Here is a 15,224-nt window from a genome sequence, read left to right on the forward strand (position 1 = left end):
CCTTGCCCAGGGCCAAAGATCTGGTCCCCTTGGCTTCGTTCTGCGGCCAGGGCTGGGAGCCCTCACCGCAGCGTCCCGCCGGCCCAGAGAGCAGTAAGGTTTCCCGGAGAGCCCCCTCCCTCCCCGCAGACCTCTTCCCTGGCAGATGTGGGATAATTCGCCTTCCCCCACTTAAATTTCCTCCTAATCCCTAGTAGCTGTGTCAGCTTAAGCTCCAAAGTGCGAGGTTTAATATCGCTCCTGAGGTGTGCTAGCCTGTGCCGCTGGTGCTCTGCGCATCCCCGCTGTCTGCAGAAATGCCCGGCTGCCCCTTGCGTCTAGCAGGGCTTTTTCCTTCCCCCTCGCTGGCAGGGGGCCCGCAGGTGACCCCGGGCGGAAAAAACTCCTTTTTGGGGGGTTTATTTTGGGTTTATTTTGCGATATCGAAGGCACCTTTGCCTGGGCGAGCTGGGAAGCCAAGCACACCATCGTGGCCTGGCCCGAGGGTCTCCGCTGCCGCGCTGGGGGGAGGTTTGGGCCGGGCAGAGGGGTGGTGCGGGGGGCTCCGGTGCTGCCGCCAGCCTGCCGGACCCGGCTCCACCGCCGCGGCCCCTGGCCGGGTCCCACGCGCGGCCGAGTTTCCGGGCTGAGTTTCCCGGTGCCCTGGACGCGTGTCGTTCCTCCTCTGCGTGCACCGGAGGTCGGAGGTGCCGCGCGGGCGCGTAGAGGCGCTGCGGGCATGCCCCCGAGGCACCCGGAAACCCGGCCAACGTCGTGCAGAACTCCCTCTTCTGCCGCGCCGAGCCTGCGAGCGGGGAGAGGAGCCGTGCCCAGAAATCCCGGCGGGAGCTGCTCCCGCCCCTGGGCAGCCGCGGGGATCCCGCCGCGGCGTGCTTGGACGCCGGCCCGCGGTGGGCGGCGGGGTGCGAAAGCGGCTTCAAAGGCTCCCGTGCGCGCGGGGATGGCGGCGCGGCGGCAGCTGCCTGCGGCGGGGGGGTTCGAGCCCCCTCCTCCGGGCAGGGAGCCGGCGCAGGAGCTCTGCGGTCGCTGTTCAGAGCCGCCCTCCAACGGGGGTTGTGCTCGGAAAGGGGCCGGGCGCCTTCAGCCGGAGACCTCATCGTGCTTGTCGTCCTCCTCCTCATCCTCCTCGCGCCCGATGCTCAGCCGGGTTGGGCTGTGACCTAGAAAGGGCGCCTGGGGAGCCGTCCCCCCCCCGCCGCCGCGGGCACCAGCCTCCTGTCCTGGCCCCGTTCGGGCGCCCCAAGGAGAGCTCCCTCCTGCCGGCCCCCCAGGGCCGCGACCCACATGGGTTTGGGCGCCGGCCAAGTCCCGCCAGCGTCGGAGGCGGCCGGCTCGCGGGACTCCCCGCACGAGCGCCCGGCGGAGGGCTGCAGCGGGCCCTGCGCGAGGGGAGGGCATGGCCGACTTCCCGGGCGATTGACAGCACCGCCTGAAGGCGACGGTTTCCAGCCGGCCGGGCGCCCGCGGGGCCGCGTCCCGGGGGAGGAAGGCCGGGAGGCGTTAGAGAGGCGCTGGGTGCTGTGCGTGCGTGCGTGCACGCGCCCCGCGTTGTTTCTCGAAGCGCCCGGCCTGGCCCGGCGCCAGCTGCCGCTGGCAACACGCGGCTCCGGCAGAGACGTACGAGAGGGCAGGAACGAAATAGCGACCGGCCGCCTTGGCTGCTGCCCCCGCGGGCGGCGGGGGGGAGCCGAGGGGCAGGAGCAGCGGGTGACCCACTTGGAGAGCCAGGGGCCTGCCCCACCTCGGGCTGTCGCCATGCCCGGGCCTGGCGTCCCGGTGAGTCACGGACCTGCCTGGAGACGCCCGGCCCGCTCGGGGCGGCCCTGCCAGAGCGGAGCGACGGTCACCCCGGCCGTGAAGGGCGAGACGCCCTCGCGGGGGGCCCGGGTGCCGCGGCGAGGGCGGGAGCAGGGAGCCGGGCCGACCCGCGCTGGCGGCGAGGCTACGTGACTGCCGCTCGTCTTCGCCGCCTCCGAAAGGGGCCAGAGTCCTCCGCGGTGGCTAATCATTGCCTACGCCGCGGGAGCGGGTGCCCCGGGGCCCCGGAGAGCGGCGCGGGTGCTCGTGGTGGGGCTCGCGCGGCCGAGGCGGGGGGAATCGCTCCGGGCTCGGGCCCAGGCTGCTCCGGTCGCCCTAAACCAAACCGGAGGTATTTCTGTTCCGGATGAGCCCACCTGACTTCCCTGGCCCGGGGCCCGGTCATCCTGTCGGATAAAAAAGAAGGAAAACGCTCTTCCTCGCAGGGGAAACGGCTGCGGGGCGCGAGCCAGCTGCAACGCCCCCGAGGCCAGCGGCGACACGAGCTGCCCCGTCCTCAGCAAGCGGCATTGCGGGAAGCGGCTCCGTTCCGGCCCAGCCCGGAGATGCGGCGAGGAAGGCCCTGCTCGCGGCCTGGCTCTGGAGGCCCCTTCCCGTGTCCCGCCGCGCACGTGTGGGCGAAGCACCCGCCGCACCGGCCTGCCTGCCGCGGCTTCCCGGGCGGCTCTGCTGCCTCGACGCCTCCCCGGCGGGCGCGGGCGCGGGCGCGGGCTCGGCGCGGAGGAGCAGTTTGCCCGCGGGGCCTGGGACGAGCCCAGCGAGCCGCGTTGGCGCCCGGGCCGCGGCACGCGGGGGGGTGCCGGCTGTTTGCGCTGCCGCAGCCAGGTGCCCCGCGGGGAGGTGGGGCGAACCTCGTGCCCCCCTCGCCCCCCCGCCCGCCCGCTCCGTGCCGCGGCGAGGCAGGCTTTTCCCCGCTTGGCTCCCGCGTGCCGCCACCTCCGCCAGCTCGGGCTTGCCGGGGCCGTTCCCGACACGCACCCGCCGCCCTGCAAGAGCGTAAACAGCTCAGGTTCCCGGCAGGGGCCCAGGGACCGGGCAGGCCTTGGCTCGCCGCCCGCCGCCGCTCGGGCCGTTTGGGTCGGGGGGAGCGCCGGGGGCTCAGGGCTCTCCGGCGGGGACCGTGAGAGCCTCGGAGAGCCGAGAGCTGCTTCAGCCTTCGTTCGGCCTCTGCTTCTCCTCGCCGTGCCCGTGGGTTGGATGGAGGCAGAGTGTGCCAGGACACCTGGGCTCCTCCGAGTGCCACGGGGAGCCCGGGGTGCTGCCTCCGCCTCGGGTCGCCTCCTGCGCTGGGGTGGGCCTTGCGCCTGGCCCGCTCCCCGCTGCTGGGCCGCCCCAAGCAGCTCTGGAAACGCAGCAAGAGGCGGCTCGAACCCCCTTCCCCGTCCCCTTTCCTCCCTGCAGCCGTGTGGGTGGTCTGGGATCAGTCGGAGCGGAGCTCAGATCGGGGCTCCCGCGGCCGGTGCCCCTGTCTCGCTCCATCGCGGTTGCATCCCGATGCCGCCGACCTCGCTGCAAAGCAGCCCTTGCCCGTCGTGTGCTCTTCGGGGGCCCGGGGCCACCCCACGTCCCCAGCTGGTCCCAACACAGCTGCCGGCGCTTCCCGCAGGTGGCCGGCACCCGCCACCGCTGCCGCGGGCCGGACAATGCGAGGAACCCGCCGGAGCAGGTGGGCGGCGGGGGCGAGGCGGGAGCGCGGCGCCCGGAATAGCTCGGCGGCCGGCGCGGGGCCCCGGTGCGGCGTTCCTGCTCCCGCCAGCTGCAGGGTCACCGCTTGCCGGGCGCTTCGAGGAGGCGACTGCCGGGTTGCTGCAGGGCGGTTGCAGGAGAGGAGCAGCCCCTCGGTTGGTCTCGGCGGTGCCGGGCAGAGGCAGCAGCCCCAGGAGTGGAAACGCTTGTTCTGGAGCGAGGGAAGCTGCTCCCGGAGCAGCCTGGTGCCTCCCCCCGTGCCCGGCCCCGGCGGGGCGGTGTGCGTCCCGGCAGCTCCGGCCACGCGCTTCCGAGCTGCGCTGGCTGCTGGGGGGATCAGCTCGCAGGGTCATGGTTTAGAAAAGGCATCTGCACGGTATTTTTAAACACTTTTGATTTCAAGCCCCGTCTGCAGAGCCGCAAGCTGGGAGCGGTGGTCTGAGGTTGGTCCTCAGCTCCCGACCGTGCATCACCCACGGCGCGGCGGCAAGGAGGGCGCGTTCGGCAAGATGGGGCTCCCGGTGCTCCGGCGCTGGCCGGGGCCTCGAGGAGGAGCGAGAGGAGCCCTGACCTTGCGCCTGACCTTGTGCAAACGGCTTCACCTCTGGGCGCCTCCCCTCCCATCCTGCGGCTGCCTTGCCCAGATTAGAAAGCATCCAGGGCGGGGACGGCCTCTGCGTCCGCCCCGGCACACCGCGGCTTCCCGGGGCCGAGGGATGAGGAAGCCGCCGGATTTCCAGCCGCCTCGGCGCCGGGTACCGGCTCCGGCGGCTGGAGCGGGCGCAGGACGGCAGGCGCCCCGGGTGCACGGGGCTGGCGTTAGGGGCGCGGAGCTCTCCCTGCCGTCCCTGGGACCGGCGAGGCTGCTGCCACCATCGGAGCTGCAGCCTGCAGATCTGGCTCCTCGTTTCGCTCCCCAGAGCTTGCGGGTTTTTGCTAGCTGCTCTCGGCTGTTGTAATTTTTATCTGGGGCTTGTTGTTAGGACCATAAAAATTATAGTTACATGCTCCTCCGGAGTGTCAAAACCCTCGCGGTGTAGGTGGCTCGCTGCGTCCCTGCCCGCCCGCCCTAATTAAGTGTTGCTCGGCAAACCCAGCCGCGCTGACCTGCCCCGATGTGCCCTCGTGAGACAAGCGCTTCGGCCCCTCGCTCGCCTCCCCGGCCCCTGTTTTGTGCCACGGAGCTTCCCAGCCCTGGGCAGGGGCCGGCCTGGCCGCTGGCACCGAGAAGCCAAGTCCCTTCGTGTTATTTCTCCGTCCCTGTCGGTCTCTCTCCTGTGTCGCAGCCTCTGCAGATGGTATTAACGTGCCGTTTACTTGGCATCGCGTTAATGAAAGCGCCGAGGGCGTCTGCAGGATGCAGCCCCTCTCCGCCCCGGAGAGGCACTGGCCTCGCGCAGCCCGTCCTCGGGCTCCCGGGGGAAGGTTAGCACTGAACTGGCCGAACGGGAGCCGACGCGTGGTGTTAGCGTGGGTCGGATGCTTCGCTGACCTGTGCGTCCGCAGCCCCAGCGTGACTCCTCGCCCCCGCGGACCGCCGGGGCGCAGGTGCCGCGGCCGGGCGCCTTTGCCCGCTGCCTTTGCCCGCTGCCGGCCGTCCTGGCCGGGGCGGCTGCGGGGAGCCGCGCTTGGCTGCTGGCCCCCTTCCTATCGCCCCATCTCTTCCCGCTCCGGAGGCGTCCTGTCCTTTCGGAAGGATGGGGGAAATGGAAAAGGCTCCACCTCTTCCCTCGGCATACAGCTCCACTGAGTTCACATCCTGGAGAGCGCAATAGCCCGATCCCAGCAGGGACGCTGACTTCACCGCCCGGTAACGCGCTTCCCTGGCCAGCTGCGAAAGGAGCCTTCCTATCTCCCAAGGAGCCGCCTGGCTTCCCCCACCCAAAAGCCTTTACCAGCTGCTTCCGCCCTGGCAGGGGCCGGGGGTGCGGAGCGAAGGCGCCGGCTCCGGGGGGAGTGGGAGTTCCCGCGCGCTCGGCCGTCGGGCTGCTTGGCCGCGGTGCGTCTTTGCCGAGCTCGCCGGTGGGAGTTGAGCCCTTCTCCCTCCCACTGGCCTCCGGCCTCGTCGGGGAGAGGTCGTGCGCCCGTGCGAACCCCCGCGCACAAAGTGGAGCAGTTGCCCTTGATCCCGAGACAGGTCTTGGGACCCGGAACTTGGAGCGGGAGCAGCTCCTCTGCTCCCTCCGCCAAGGAAGGGGCGAATCCAGCCGGCTCTTTCTGGAGGGCTTCTGCAACACTGCTCCCCCCACCGTGGCCCCCACTGAGCGGACCGGGCCGGCCCGCTACGACCCCCCGGGGGCTGAGAGGCGCGAGCCATCGCTGCCCGGCCGCGGACGGGGACCTTCCCACGGTGCTCTTCCTTCCCTTGTCGCCGTGCGGTTTGCTCGAACCAGCTGGGAGGTTTTTCCGGCTTTGCTTGGGGGGGGAAATGGGGGGGAATGGGGTGCTCGCCCTGTGGCTCGGCCCCGTCCTTGGGCGGCTTCGCGGGGGGCAGCTGCCTCTGCCCAGCCCGCCCCAGCGCCGGGGGCTGCCATCGCGGGGGGACGCGCGAAGGGACGAGACCCCGCAGCACAGAGCGGACGTGAGGGCGTTGTTCCCCCGAGGCGTCTCCACCTCCTCGAGCCTCGCTGCCCGTGCGGACGGGCGAGACGCCCGCCCCGGCCGCCCCCAGCTCCCCGGGGCGCCCCGTAGGGAAACCGAGGCACGCGCCCTTGGCCCTGCCGCGGAGCCGGGGCCGCGCTCCCCCGCGGCAGCCGCCGGCTCGGGAGCACGTGGGCCCACATTTGTAACCAATTTGCTGGAGCTCTCCGGCGGCGTTTCCTGCCTGCCGCTTGGCAGCCGCTCCGCGCACAGAAGCTCCCCGGCTTCCCCCGGGGGCTCGCTCAGCCCCGGCCGGCAGCGGCACGGCCCGCGCGGGCAGGAGCGGCGGCCCGGCGGGGAGCGGGCTGAGCCCGCGCGCGGAGACGCTCCCCGGGCCGCGCGGAGCCTTGTTTCTCCCCGGAAACCCCGGCGGTGCCTGGGGCCTGTCTCCGGTCTGCCGGCGCGGGTCCCTCGCCCCTTCGGCGCCCGGGTGGGTCGAGCTCTCCTGATGCGGACGCCGGGCGACAGCGCTGCGGGTCGGTCTCCGCGAGGGAGCGGGGCTACCGGACCCTCGCCTCTTCTGGTCCCGGCTCCGGGTTAATCTCCTGGATTGAGGCAGCTCCTGATGGCAGGAGCAGGGAGTGGGGACCAGCCCCGGGGGCTTTCCAGCACCTCCGGCTCGCAGCCCGGCTTTAGCGTGCGGGGCGGCCCGGCCCGGCTCCAGCGAGGGTGGCACCCCGGGCAGCCGGAGCGGGGAACTAATTTGAGGAATGGGAATGTTTCTTGGTGCGGGGAGTTAAAACAGAGGAATTTAGCTTTACGGCTGCTGACAGCTGCCTCCCCGGGGAGGGAAGCAGGGAGGGAGGCCAGGAAAGCTCCCTCCGCCAGACACAGCGGCGGCCCAGGCTGCTGCCCTTGCCGGAGGGGATCAGGGCTGGGATTTCGGGGTGAGCTGTCCCCGTTCGAAGGGTGGCACTGCTGAACGTGGGCAGCAACCTGTTGGGCTCTGTGGGCTTCAGTGTGAACTGGTTAAGCCAGGCGTGCTGGAGGCCCAGCCCAAAAGCTTGGCTCCGGGCTCCGCCGCTGCTCACACTGCGCCGCACCGTGAGGTCTGAGCTCTCCGCGCTGCCGAGAATCCGTCCCTCGTGGCCTGACACCCAGAGGTGGCTCCTGACCAGCCCCATCCCTCTGCTTGCAGCCGAGGGCGTGAAGGAAGCACGAAACGACAGATTTATGGGCATTTCCGGGACGCCAGGCGGTGCCGGGTCGGGATTCAGCTTGAGTCACTTAAGACGATGTTGGTAAATACAAGTAATGGAAGCCTTGATTTCACCTTTAATTTCACCTCAGTTGCATCCCTTGGAAATCCCACGGCAGCAAACACTGCTCAGCCCTGTTGCAGGATTAGTGCCCAGGCTGTGAGGGGGCAGGAGGAGGTCTGCTGGCTCTGCTGCGCAAGCAAAGCGCAGCTCTGGCTCAGAAAACGACTCTGTAAAACAGGCACCATGGGGTTTGGTGTTTATTATCTCTCCGGGACTCAGAAGTGGCCTCTTTACAAATGAAATGTTATTTTTTCCTGAGTGGCAGGCCCGCGGACCCAGCTCGGCGTCGGAAAGCCCGGCCCGGCGCTGCTTTCCTTCGCGTGCTCCCGCGCCGGGGATGCCGCCACGCCACGGCTTGGCAGCGCTGGTGCAATCCGATAGCGAGCCTGGCCGCGGGGCTGGGGGACGCGGCTTTCCCTTGACGGGCAACCCAAATCTCCAGCTTTCTGGAGATAACGGGTTGGAAAGGAAAAATGAGAGCGTCGCTGGCGCTGAGCGACGGTCCCCAGGGAGCAGGTTCCTTCGGGGACTTGGCAGGCTGACGAAGCCGAAACTCAGCGCGGAGCCGCTCGCACGTGCTCGCCTCGTGCTTTGAAGATGAAAAGCCTGGAAGAGCTAATTATGGTGATCCCATCCTGCTCATCTCTGCTGCGGTGACTAGTCACAAATCCTTCACCAGCAGCCACTCAAAGACCATTTTGCATTAATGAGCCTGTTTGCAAAACATGTTAAATTGCAGTAATGAACACACCAGTACTTCGTTTCCTTTTAATTATCCGCTTGCATAATAAATGAGCCGGCCCCCTCTCTGGCTCCTGTTTCCGGTAGAAGGGGCCATGCATCCTTCTGGCTGTGCAGGGCTGCTTGATTTTTTGGTATGGGATTGTTGTGCGGGATGGGCAGAGATGCGAGAGGAGGAAAAGAGAGTTGGAGGAGAGGGTGGATACAAAGCTGGACCCAGGAGGTGTGCCCGGCTCTGCAAGCGAGGCGCCTTTTCTGCAGTAGCCCAGCAAGTTCCAGTGGGTTCGAGCCGGCTGTTTCACCCCAGGCTCAGAGGCCGGCTGCCTGCAGGACCGCGATATCCCGTAGGAAGCAACACAGCGACCTGCCAAAGCCTTTCGTTCCCGTAGGCTCGGTGCTGGGGCTGCCTGGAAAAGCAGAGGAGAAACGATGGCATTTCTTGCCCCCCGCATACCTTCGTCTTTTCTTTCCCTTTTCACTTAGCACTTGAATTCCAGAGATGTTAATCCGCTCTCAACCCCTCGGAGGAGAATAAAACGTCCTCTCTCTGTGTGGGAGGAAAGAATTCATTGGAATTAATTGCGGGAAGGAGCGGGGAGCCGTGGCGCGCGCGTGAGCGTGTGACGAGGGTGGGCTGAGCATCCTCTGCCACTCAGTGGTCCCCCGGCGAGGAGGGAGGGCTGGGCAAGGAGACGGGCGCATCGGCGAGGGCACAATCCTCGCATTCACAGCCGGAGTCCTCGGCCCCGGCCGTAAAAATGCCAACCATCTGCTCTGGGGGCCAGCGCTTGGCAGCAGCCGGGGCGAGGAGTGGCGAGTGGGGAGCAAAACGTCCCCACTCAGCACATCGGAGGTGCTGCTGGCTATAAACAGCAGCGTGTCCCGAGGAGGGGACGGAGGGGCCGTCGTGGCGGGCTGGGGCCATGGGAGCTGGGGGGCCGCGAGGGGCTGCGGGGACGGGGCTGCTGGGGCGAGAAGGACGGAGGGAGGAAAGGCGTCTGAGCTGGAGCTGGGTCTGCTCCCTGGAGGGTCTGCGGAGGTGAAGGGCGAGAGGCCGGAGAGCAAGGAGGCACCGACGGGATGGGGCAGGCGCTGTTCTGCGCGCTGGCAGGTCGGCGGGGCTGGGTCACGCAGCGGGGACTGCGCTGCGGGAACGGGCTCTCTGCGCCCCGCGCTCGGTCCCGCTTGCCCACGTGGGGCCATTCCCCTCCCCTGACGCTCTTCTCTTCTCTCTGCAGAGCTCCTGGGATCTGCCAAACGCCTGAACGTGAACTACCAGGATGCGGATGGGTGAGTTCACCGCGGGCCCGTGCCAGGGATGCCGCTGGGCTGTCGCTAACCTCGCTCGCCTCCTGCTTTCAGGTCGGGTTCAGGAGAGCCGATGGGTTTTTGCAGGGCCGCTCTCCTCGCTGTGCGGTTAGCTCGGCGTCCCGGGGGCGTTGGACGGCTCCTGGGGCTGGCTGCCGAGCCGCGGGGAGCGCGACAGTGTCCCGGCACAGCACCGCTTGCCGTAGCCGCACAGAGCAGGTCCAAAGCCCGCGGGCATCCGAGCTCGGGGCTTTGCTGGAGCCGTCCTCCCCGCACGCTCACGCAGCAGCATCCTTCCTGAAGCCCCTCTGCATCCCCCCGGGGGCGACCGGGGGAAAGAGGCAGTGCAACGCGTTCGGCCAGGGTGTTCAGCCGCGGCGCGTGCACGTGCTCGCCTCCGTGCTTAATATCCCAAGAGCAAAACCGCTTGGTTTGGGGGGGTTAGAGAAAGAAAAGATGAGGTTGCTAAGTGACCGCAGCATATTTGCGTAGCTCATCACTTCCAGAACCCAAGCACTGGATAAGCTGGGTACTGAGAATTAAGGAAACCACAAAGGCCCATAAAACAAATAAGCACGTTGTTCTCATTGAATTAACTCTGACCCGTAACGTATTAGCATTGTTTTCTGTATTGTTGCTGTACCTAATTCCTGCATGTTTTCTTTCGGAGGACGCCGTAGGAGGAAGCGTTGGTTAGCAATGGGCTCGAGCTGGCCGGCGGGGGGTTGAGATGTGCAGCGTGGCTCTGTCCTGAGTAATTCTGTGCAGATGTAGCTTCATGTCAGAAACAACAACAGGAGCGACGAGGTCGTTTCGATAAGGCCTCGCGTTTGGGCAGGTCCGGCAGGGTCGGCGCGCGGAGGGCCTGCTCCCCTGCGCAGGGGGCCGCGGGAGACGTTCATGTCGCTCCAGGCGTGCCGGGTGTCCGAAGCTGTCCAAAACCAAGCTGGTCGGTTCAGGAATCCCCCGGAGGTCTGGCAGGGGGGGACTTTCCACCCTCTGTTTTTTAGTTTTTTATCGGAGGTTCAGACATGGGGACGCGGTGGCCGCGCGGTGCCCCAGCCGCTAGGCAGCTCGTCCGAGCGGGATCGGCTCCGCCGACCTCCGAGCATCACAGGAGCTGGCTCCGGTCCCAGAGAGCCGTGGCTCTCCGGTGGCGGCCTGGGGACACAGGGACAAGTCCTGCGGTGCTCCAGGACCTGCTGGGAGGCTGCTCGGGAGCCTCAGGGCAGCAGGTCGGAGGCGATCGGTGCTGGGGGGCTGGGAAAGGGCCACGGCGACACGTTGGTCCCTGGCGTTCGCGCCCTGCCGAGCGCGTCTGAGCCCCGGGCCGGTGCCGGCGGAAGCCCCGGCGCTTCTCCGAGGGGCGCGCGAGCTGACGCGCGGCGGCGTGGGGACGCCTTGCTCGGCCGCGGCCCCTCCCGTGCCGGCGCAGGGGGAGCGCTCTGGGCAGACTGGCCTCTTTCACAGCCCTGAAACACAGGGCTCATTCATTATCGCTGGCCTCGCGCGCTCTGCCATGGGCTCCTGGCATCCCTGCTGGCACGGGCAGGGAGATGAGGCTGTTCGGGGGGTGACAGAGGCGCTTGGGGGTGTAAGCGGGGCCCAGAAGTTGCCCCCAGGGCCGGCGCGTTTGCCAGGTGCTTTGAGCACTGAGTCGTCGGCCTGCCAGCCCCGCACGGAGCAGGGAGCGGTGCCGCTCTCCGTCTCCCTCTCCAGACCCTGGGGGACGGACAGCAGGGAAGGGCTCATCTCCACTTCGCCATGGGGAAACTGAGGCACTGGCTGAGCCCCGAACACTGGGGAGCTCGTGCGGAGCCGGGGGTCAGGAACAACGCTGCGAGCCGGGCTCGGCCCTCGGCCCCCGCGGCACGGCGGGGAGAGGGCCGGCCCCGGCTGAGCCCCTGCCTCGCGCTCGCAGGTTCTCGGCGCTGCACCACGCGGCCCTGGGCGGCAGCCTGGACCTCATCGCCCTGCTGCTGGACGCGCAGGCCACCGTCGACATCAAGGACAGCAACGGTAAGGGGATCCCCCGCACGTCCCCTCCCCAGCCGCCGTCGGAGCGAGACAGCGGGCTGGCCGGTTCCCTGGCACGGAGCGGCCCCCCGGGGCCCGGCGCAGCCCTCCCACCCCTCTCTCGGCAGGGATGCGCCCCCTGCACTATGCCGCCTGGCAGGGGCGAGTGGAGCCGGTGCGGGTGCTGCTGCGGGCCTCCGCCTCCGTCAACATGGCCTCGCTGGACGGGCAGATCCCGCTGCACCTCTCGGCGCAGTACGGCCACTACGAGGTGGTGAGTGAGACCTGGCGTCCCGCACGGCCCCGGTTGGAGTCTCTCCGGGGATCCGGGTCGGGGTTGAACCCCGTCGCGTCGGTGGGGAGGGAAGCACGGCACAGGGCTGGCGGGGGCTGGCTGCTGAGCCGTGGTCCCCGTTGCTCCCCTGCAGTCGGAGATGCTGCTGCAGCACCAGTCCAACCCCTGCCTCGTCAACAAGGCGAAGAAAACCCCCCTGGACCTGGCCTGCGAGTTTGGGCGGCTGAAGGTGAGTGCCGCGATCCCGGCGCCTGCACCCGGCGTTTCTCCGGGGCCTCCCAGCCGGAGCAGGGTGCCGCTCCAGCGGGAGCAGGCGTCGCACGCTGGGCCTGGCCGCGACTGCCCTCCCGGGCCCTGGTGCCTTGCTGGCAGCTCCTGCCTCCTCCCGCAGCTGGGGAGGCCGGATCCGACCCGACGAGCTGCAGCGTTTGCTCCCGACCTCGCAGCAGGGCAGCAGCAGGCCGGGCGAGCATCCAGGAGTCCTCGCTCCCGGTTCCCCGCAGCGTCTCCCCCCGCTTTGCTCCCGTTTCAGCGCAAATAGGCTGAGCTCACTAATCCCCGCGAGCCCTGAGCGCCGGCTTGGCTCAGCTGCTTGAGATCCCCGGCTCGGCTGGCGGAGACGGGGCTGGCTGCGTTCGCGGGGACGGGCCCCGGGAGACCCCAGCCGAGCCGGCGTAGCACCGTGGGGCTGCGATGGAGCGCAGCCGGGCAGACTGTCCCGTGCCCCACCAGGGAGAGGACCATGGGGATATTTCCATTTTTGGAGTATCTATAATATCTGCAGCTATAAACAGGGCAGTAAAAATAACTCCTCTGTGCCTCTGGGCTGCCCCAAGATGCTGCCTGTCGCTCTGGGCTTGGAGAGACCAGAGCTTTTTAGGGCTTGGTCTGAAAAGCCCAATTATGGGAAGCCTATTCCTGGCTGCCATGACCTTTTGTAGCTCTTGCCCCGCGGCCTCGCGACAGCACAGCCCCTGCCAAGCGCCGTCTGTGTCCCGCCCAGCCCTGGGGCTGCAGGATGGACGGGACGGGGAGCGCAGGGCAGGCCCCGAAGGCAGCGCGGCGGGCTGCGTGCGAGCCCCTCGCCAGGGAGGCTGCAGACGGGGGGCTCGCGCCCCATTTCTCACCTGTCCCCCCCCTCGCAGGTGGCTCAGTTGCTGCTGAACAGCCACTTGTGCGTCGCCCTGTTAGAGGGCCAGTCCAAGGACGCGACCGACCCCAACTACACCACCCCGCTGCACCTCGCCGCCAAGAACGGGCACAAGGAGATCATCAGGTAACTGCCCTCGCTGCTGTCCCCGGCCCGTGTGAGCCCCCGGCACCACCGGAGCCCCAGAGCTCCTTGCCGGGACTTCAGTCCTGCCTCTCCCCGAACCCACCTTCCCCCTGCCTGGTTTGATCCCTCATCTCCAAAGACTCAGCCCTGTGGAGAGGATCCCAGGAGCCCTGCTGGCCCTGTCCCCCAGCTCACACCTCCCTCTGGGGCTCTGTCCCTTTCTCTCATTCCCACCAGGCAGCTGCTGAAAGCCGGGATTGAGATCAACAAGCAGACGAAGACGGGCACGGCCCTGCACGAGGCCGCGCTCTACGGCAAGACCGAGGTGGTGCGCTTGCTGCTGGAGGTGAGCACACGGGGGGCACGGTGGGGGGAACCGGCACCGGGCTCTCCCCCATCGCCGCATCACTCGAGCCCTTTCCAGCACCTCCTTCCCTTCCCTGTGGCTCGGTCGCTCCGTTCCTGCAGCGCTGCAGGTGCTGCCTGGCACTTGTCCCAGTTGATGCCGGTTGCGGTGCCGTGATGGAGACGGAGCTGCCGCCGACCCGGGGGAGCGTTCGCCCCCCAGCCTGGCACAAACCGCATCTCCTCCTGGGCAGGGCGGCGTTGACGTGAACATCAGGAACACCTACAACCAGACGGCCCTGGACATCGTGAACCAGTTCACCACCTCGCACGCCAGCAAGGACATCAAGCAGCTGCTGAGAGGTGAGATGGGGCTGGCTTGCGCCGAGGCCTCGCCTGGCGTCAAAAGCAGGGTCCCGACGGGACCTGCCTGATGCTCCCACCGCTCCTCCTGCACGGCCCTGAATGAGCCTGGTTCTGAGCGTGAACGTCACTGCCCCTCGTGCACGCTCCCATCCTCCCCGTGGGCTTCGGCATGGGGGGGATCCTTGGAGATCGAGTCCTTCCTGTCGTATTAATGTTCTCTTCTCCCCTCTCCATGCTTACTTTCTCCCTCTGCCTTTCCTGAACTGTTCTCTTGCTCCCCTGCTCTCTGCCACCTTCTTTCCTTCCTCCGTCCCTTGTCTTCAGAGGCATCAGGAATCTTGAAGGTCCGAGCTTTGAAGGATTTCTGGAATCTCCACGACCCAACTGCTCTCAATGTCCGGGCAGGAGATGTCATCACGGTAAGGCCTTGGGGGTGCCTGCTCCGCACTTCTCCCCTCACCTCCCACCCCCACCCTAGGGTGCCAACCCCCTCCCTCTCGCCCCTGCCGCAGGTCCTGGAGCAGCACCCAGATGGGCGATGGAAGGGACACATCCACGACGCTCAGAAAGGCACCGATCGGGTCGGGTACTTCCCCCCCTCCATCGCCGAAGTCATCAGCAAGCGCACAGGTCAGCACCCGTCCTGGGCACGCCGAGACCGTCCCCACTGCAAAACCGCCCCGTCCTTCCCAGCACTACCCATAGGACAGGTCCCGCAGCCCCGGCTAGCTAGGGTGGGCAAGAGCAGGACGTGGGGTGGCAGTGGGGGTTCATGTGATCGGGGGGTGGAAATCTGGGCTCAGATACCCGTTGGCAGGAGGAATCCGCTCAGTGCCAAGGCCGTGCAGCGAGCCAGGCCAGCGTGGCCCAGTGCCAGCGTGGAGCCGCGGCAGGGAGGGCTGGAGCCCCGGGGCTGCCAGCTGGGCGAGCGTGCAGAGCCGAGCATCTCCCGGCCACAGCTCCCGCCGCTCCCTGCGGCCGTCCCTGCGTCCCGGGGGCCGGAGAGGCTGCAGGGCCGGTGCCCGGCTGGGAAGCAGCCCCCTGGCACCCACCGTGCCCAGGCTGCGCCCCGCCTGGGCGAGCGGAGCCGGGGTCCTGCAGCTTCGTCCTCGCTGCCTCCCGCAGGTGCTCTGACCACGCGTGTTTTGTCTTTGAATGCAGGCACGATCCTCCCCCGCCCGGCGCCCGCGCACCAGCGCCAGGGCCCCCCCGGGGCCCTCACCGCCCCCCCCGGCGGGCTGCAGCACCTCCCCGACGAGTGTCCGCACCAGGCAGCCCCGAGCGGCCCAGCGGCCTTTGGCCACCTCACCCTAACCCGGACGGTCCCGGGCCCTGACAGCTCAGGTCAGGGGTGCTGCGGGGGGGGGAGACGGGCAGGGGACCTTCCCCTGTCCCCCAGCCCTGCCGCGCAGGGGGACGCAGGGCAAGACTCTTTCCAGCTCGCAGCAGGGAAACAGCCAGACGAGAGGGA

General features: G+C 68.3%; 1 protein-coding gene across 5 annotated transcripts in view; it reads left to right on the forward strand.

Moving 5' to 3' along the window:
• The window catches only part of CASKIN2 (CASK interacting protein 2), a 29,920-nt gene that overhangs the window by 6,640 nt on the left and 8,056 nt on the right, over positions 1–15,224 (forward strand). For 2 of the 5 annotated variants that reach the window (XM_026098873.2, XM_026098874.2), the window contains exons 3-12: positions 9,386–9,437; positions 11,377–11,474; positions 11,600–11,745; positions 11,900–11,995; positions 12,912–13,042; positions 13,280–13,388; positions 13,642–13,750; positions 14,078–14,172; positions 14,266–14,383; positions 14,915–15,097. In XM_026098873.2, coding sequence (XP_025954658.2) covers positions 9,386–9,437; positions 11,377–11,474; positions 11,600–11,745; positions 11,900–11,995; positions 12,912–13,042; positions 13,280–13,388; positions 13,642–13,750; positions 14,078–14,172; positions 14,266–14,383; positions 14,915–15,097 — 1,137 coding nt within the window. The remainder of the gene's footprint in view (positions 1–9,385; positions 9,438–11,376; positions 11,475–11,599; positions 11,746–11,899; positions 11,996–12,911; positions 13,043–13,279; positions 13,389–13,641; positions 13,751–14,077; positions 14,173–14,265; positions 14,384–14,914; positions 15,098–15,224) is intronic. The other 3 variants (XM_026098876.2, XM_064522594.1, XM_026098875.2) reach the window with 2 other exon arrangements.

Source organism: Dromaius novaehollandiae, chromosome 18 (assembly GCF_036370855.1).
Source record: "Dromaius novaehollandiae isolate bDroNov1 chromosome 18, bDroNov1.hap1, whole genome shotgun sequence".
Lineage (NCBI taxonomy): Eukaryota > Metazoa > Chordata > Aves > Casuariiformes > Dromaiidae > Dromaius > Dromaius novaehollandiae.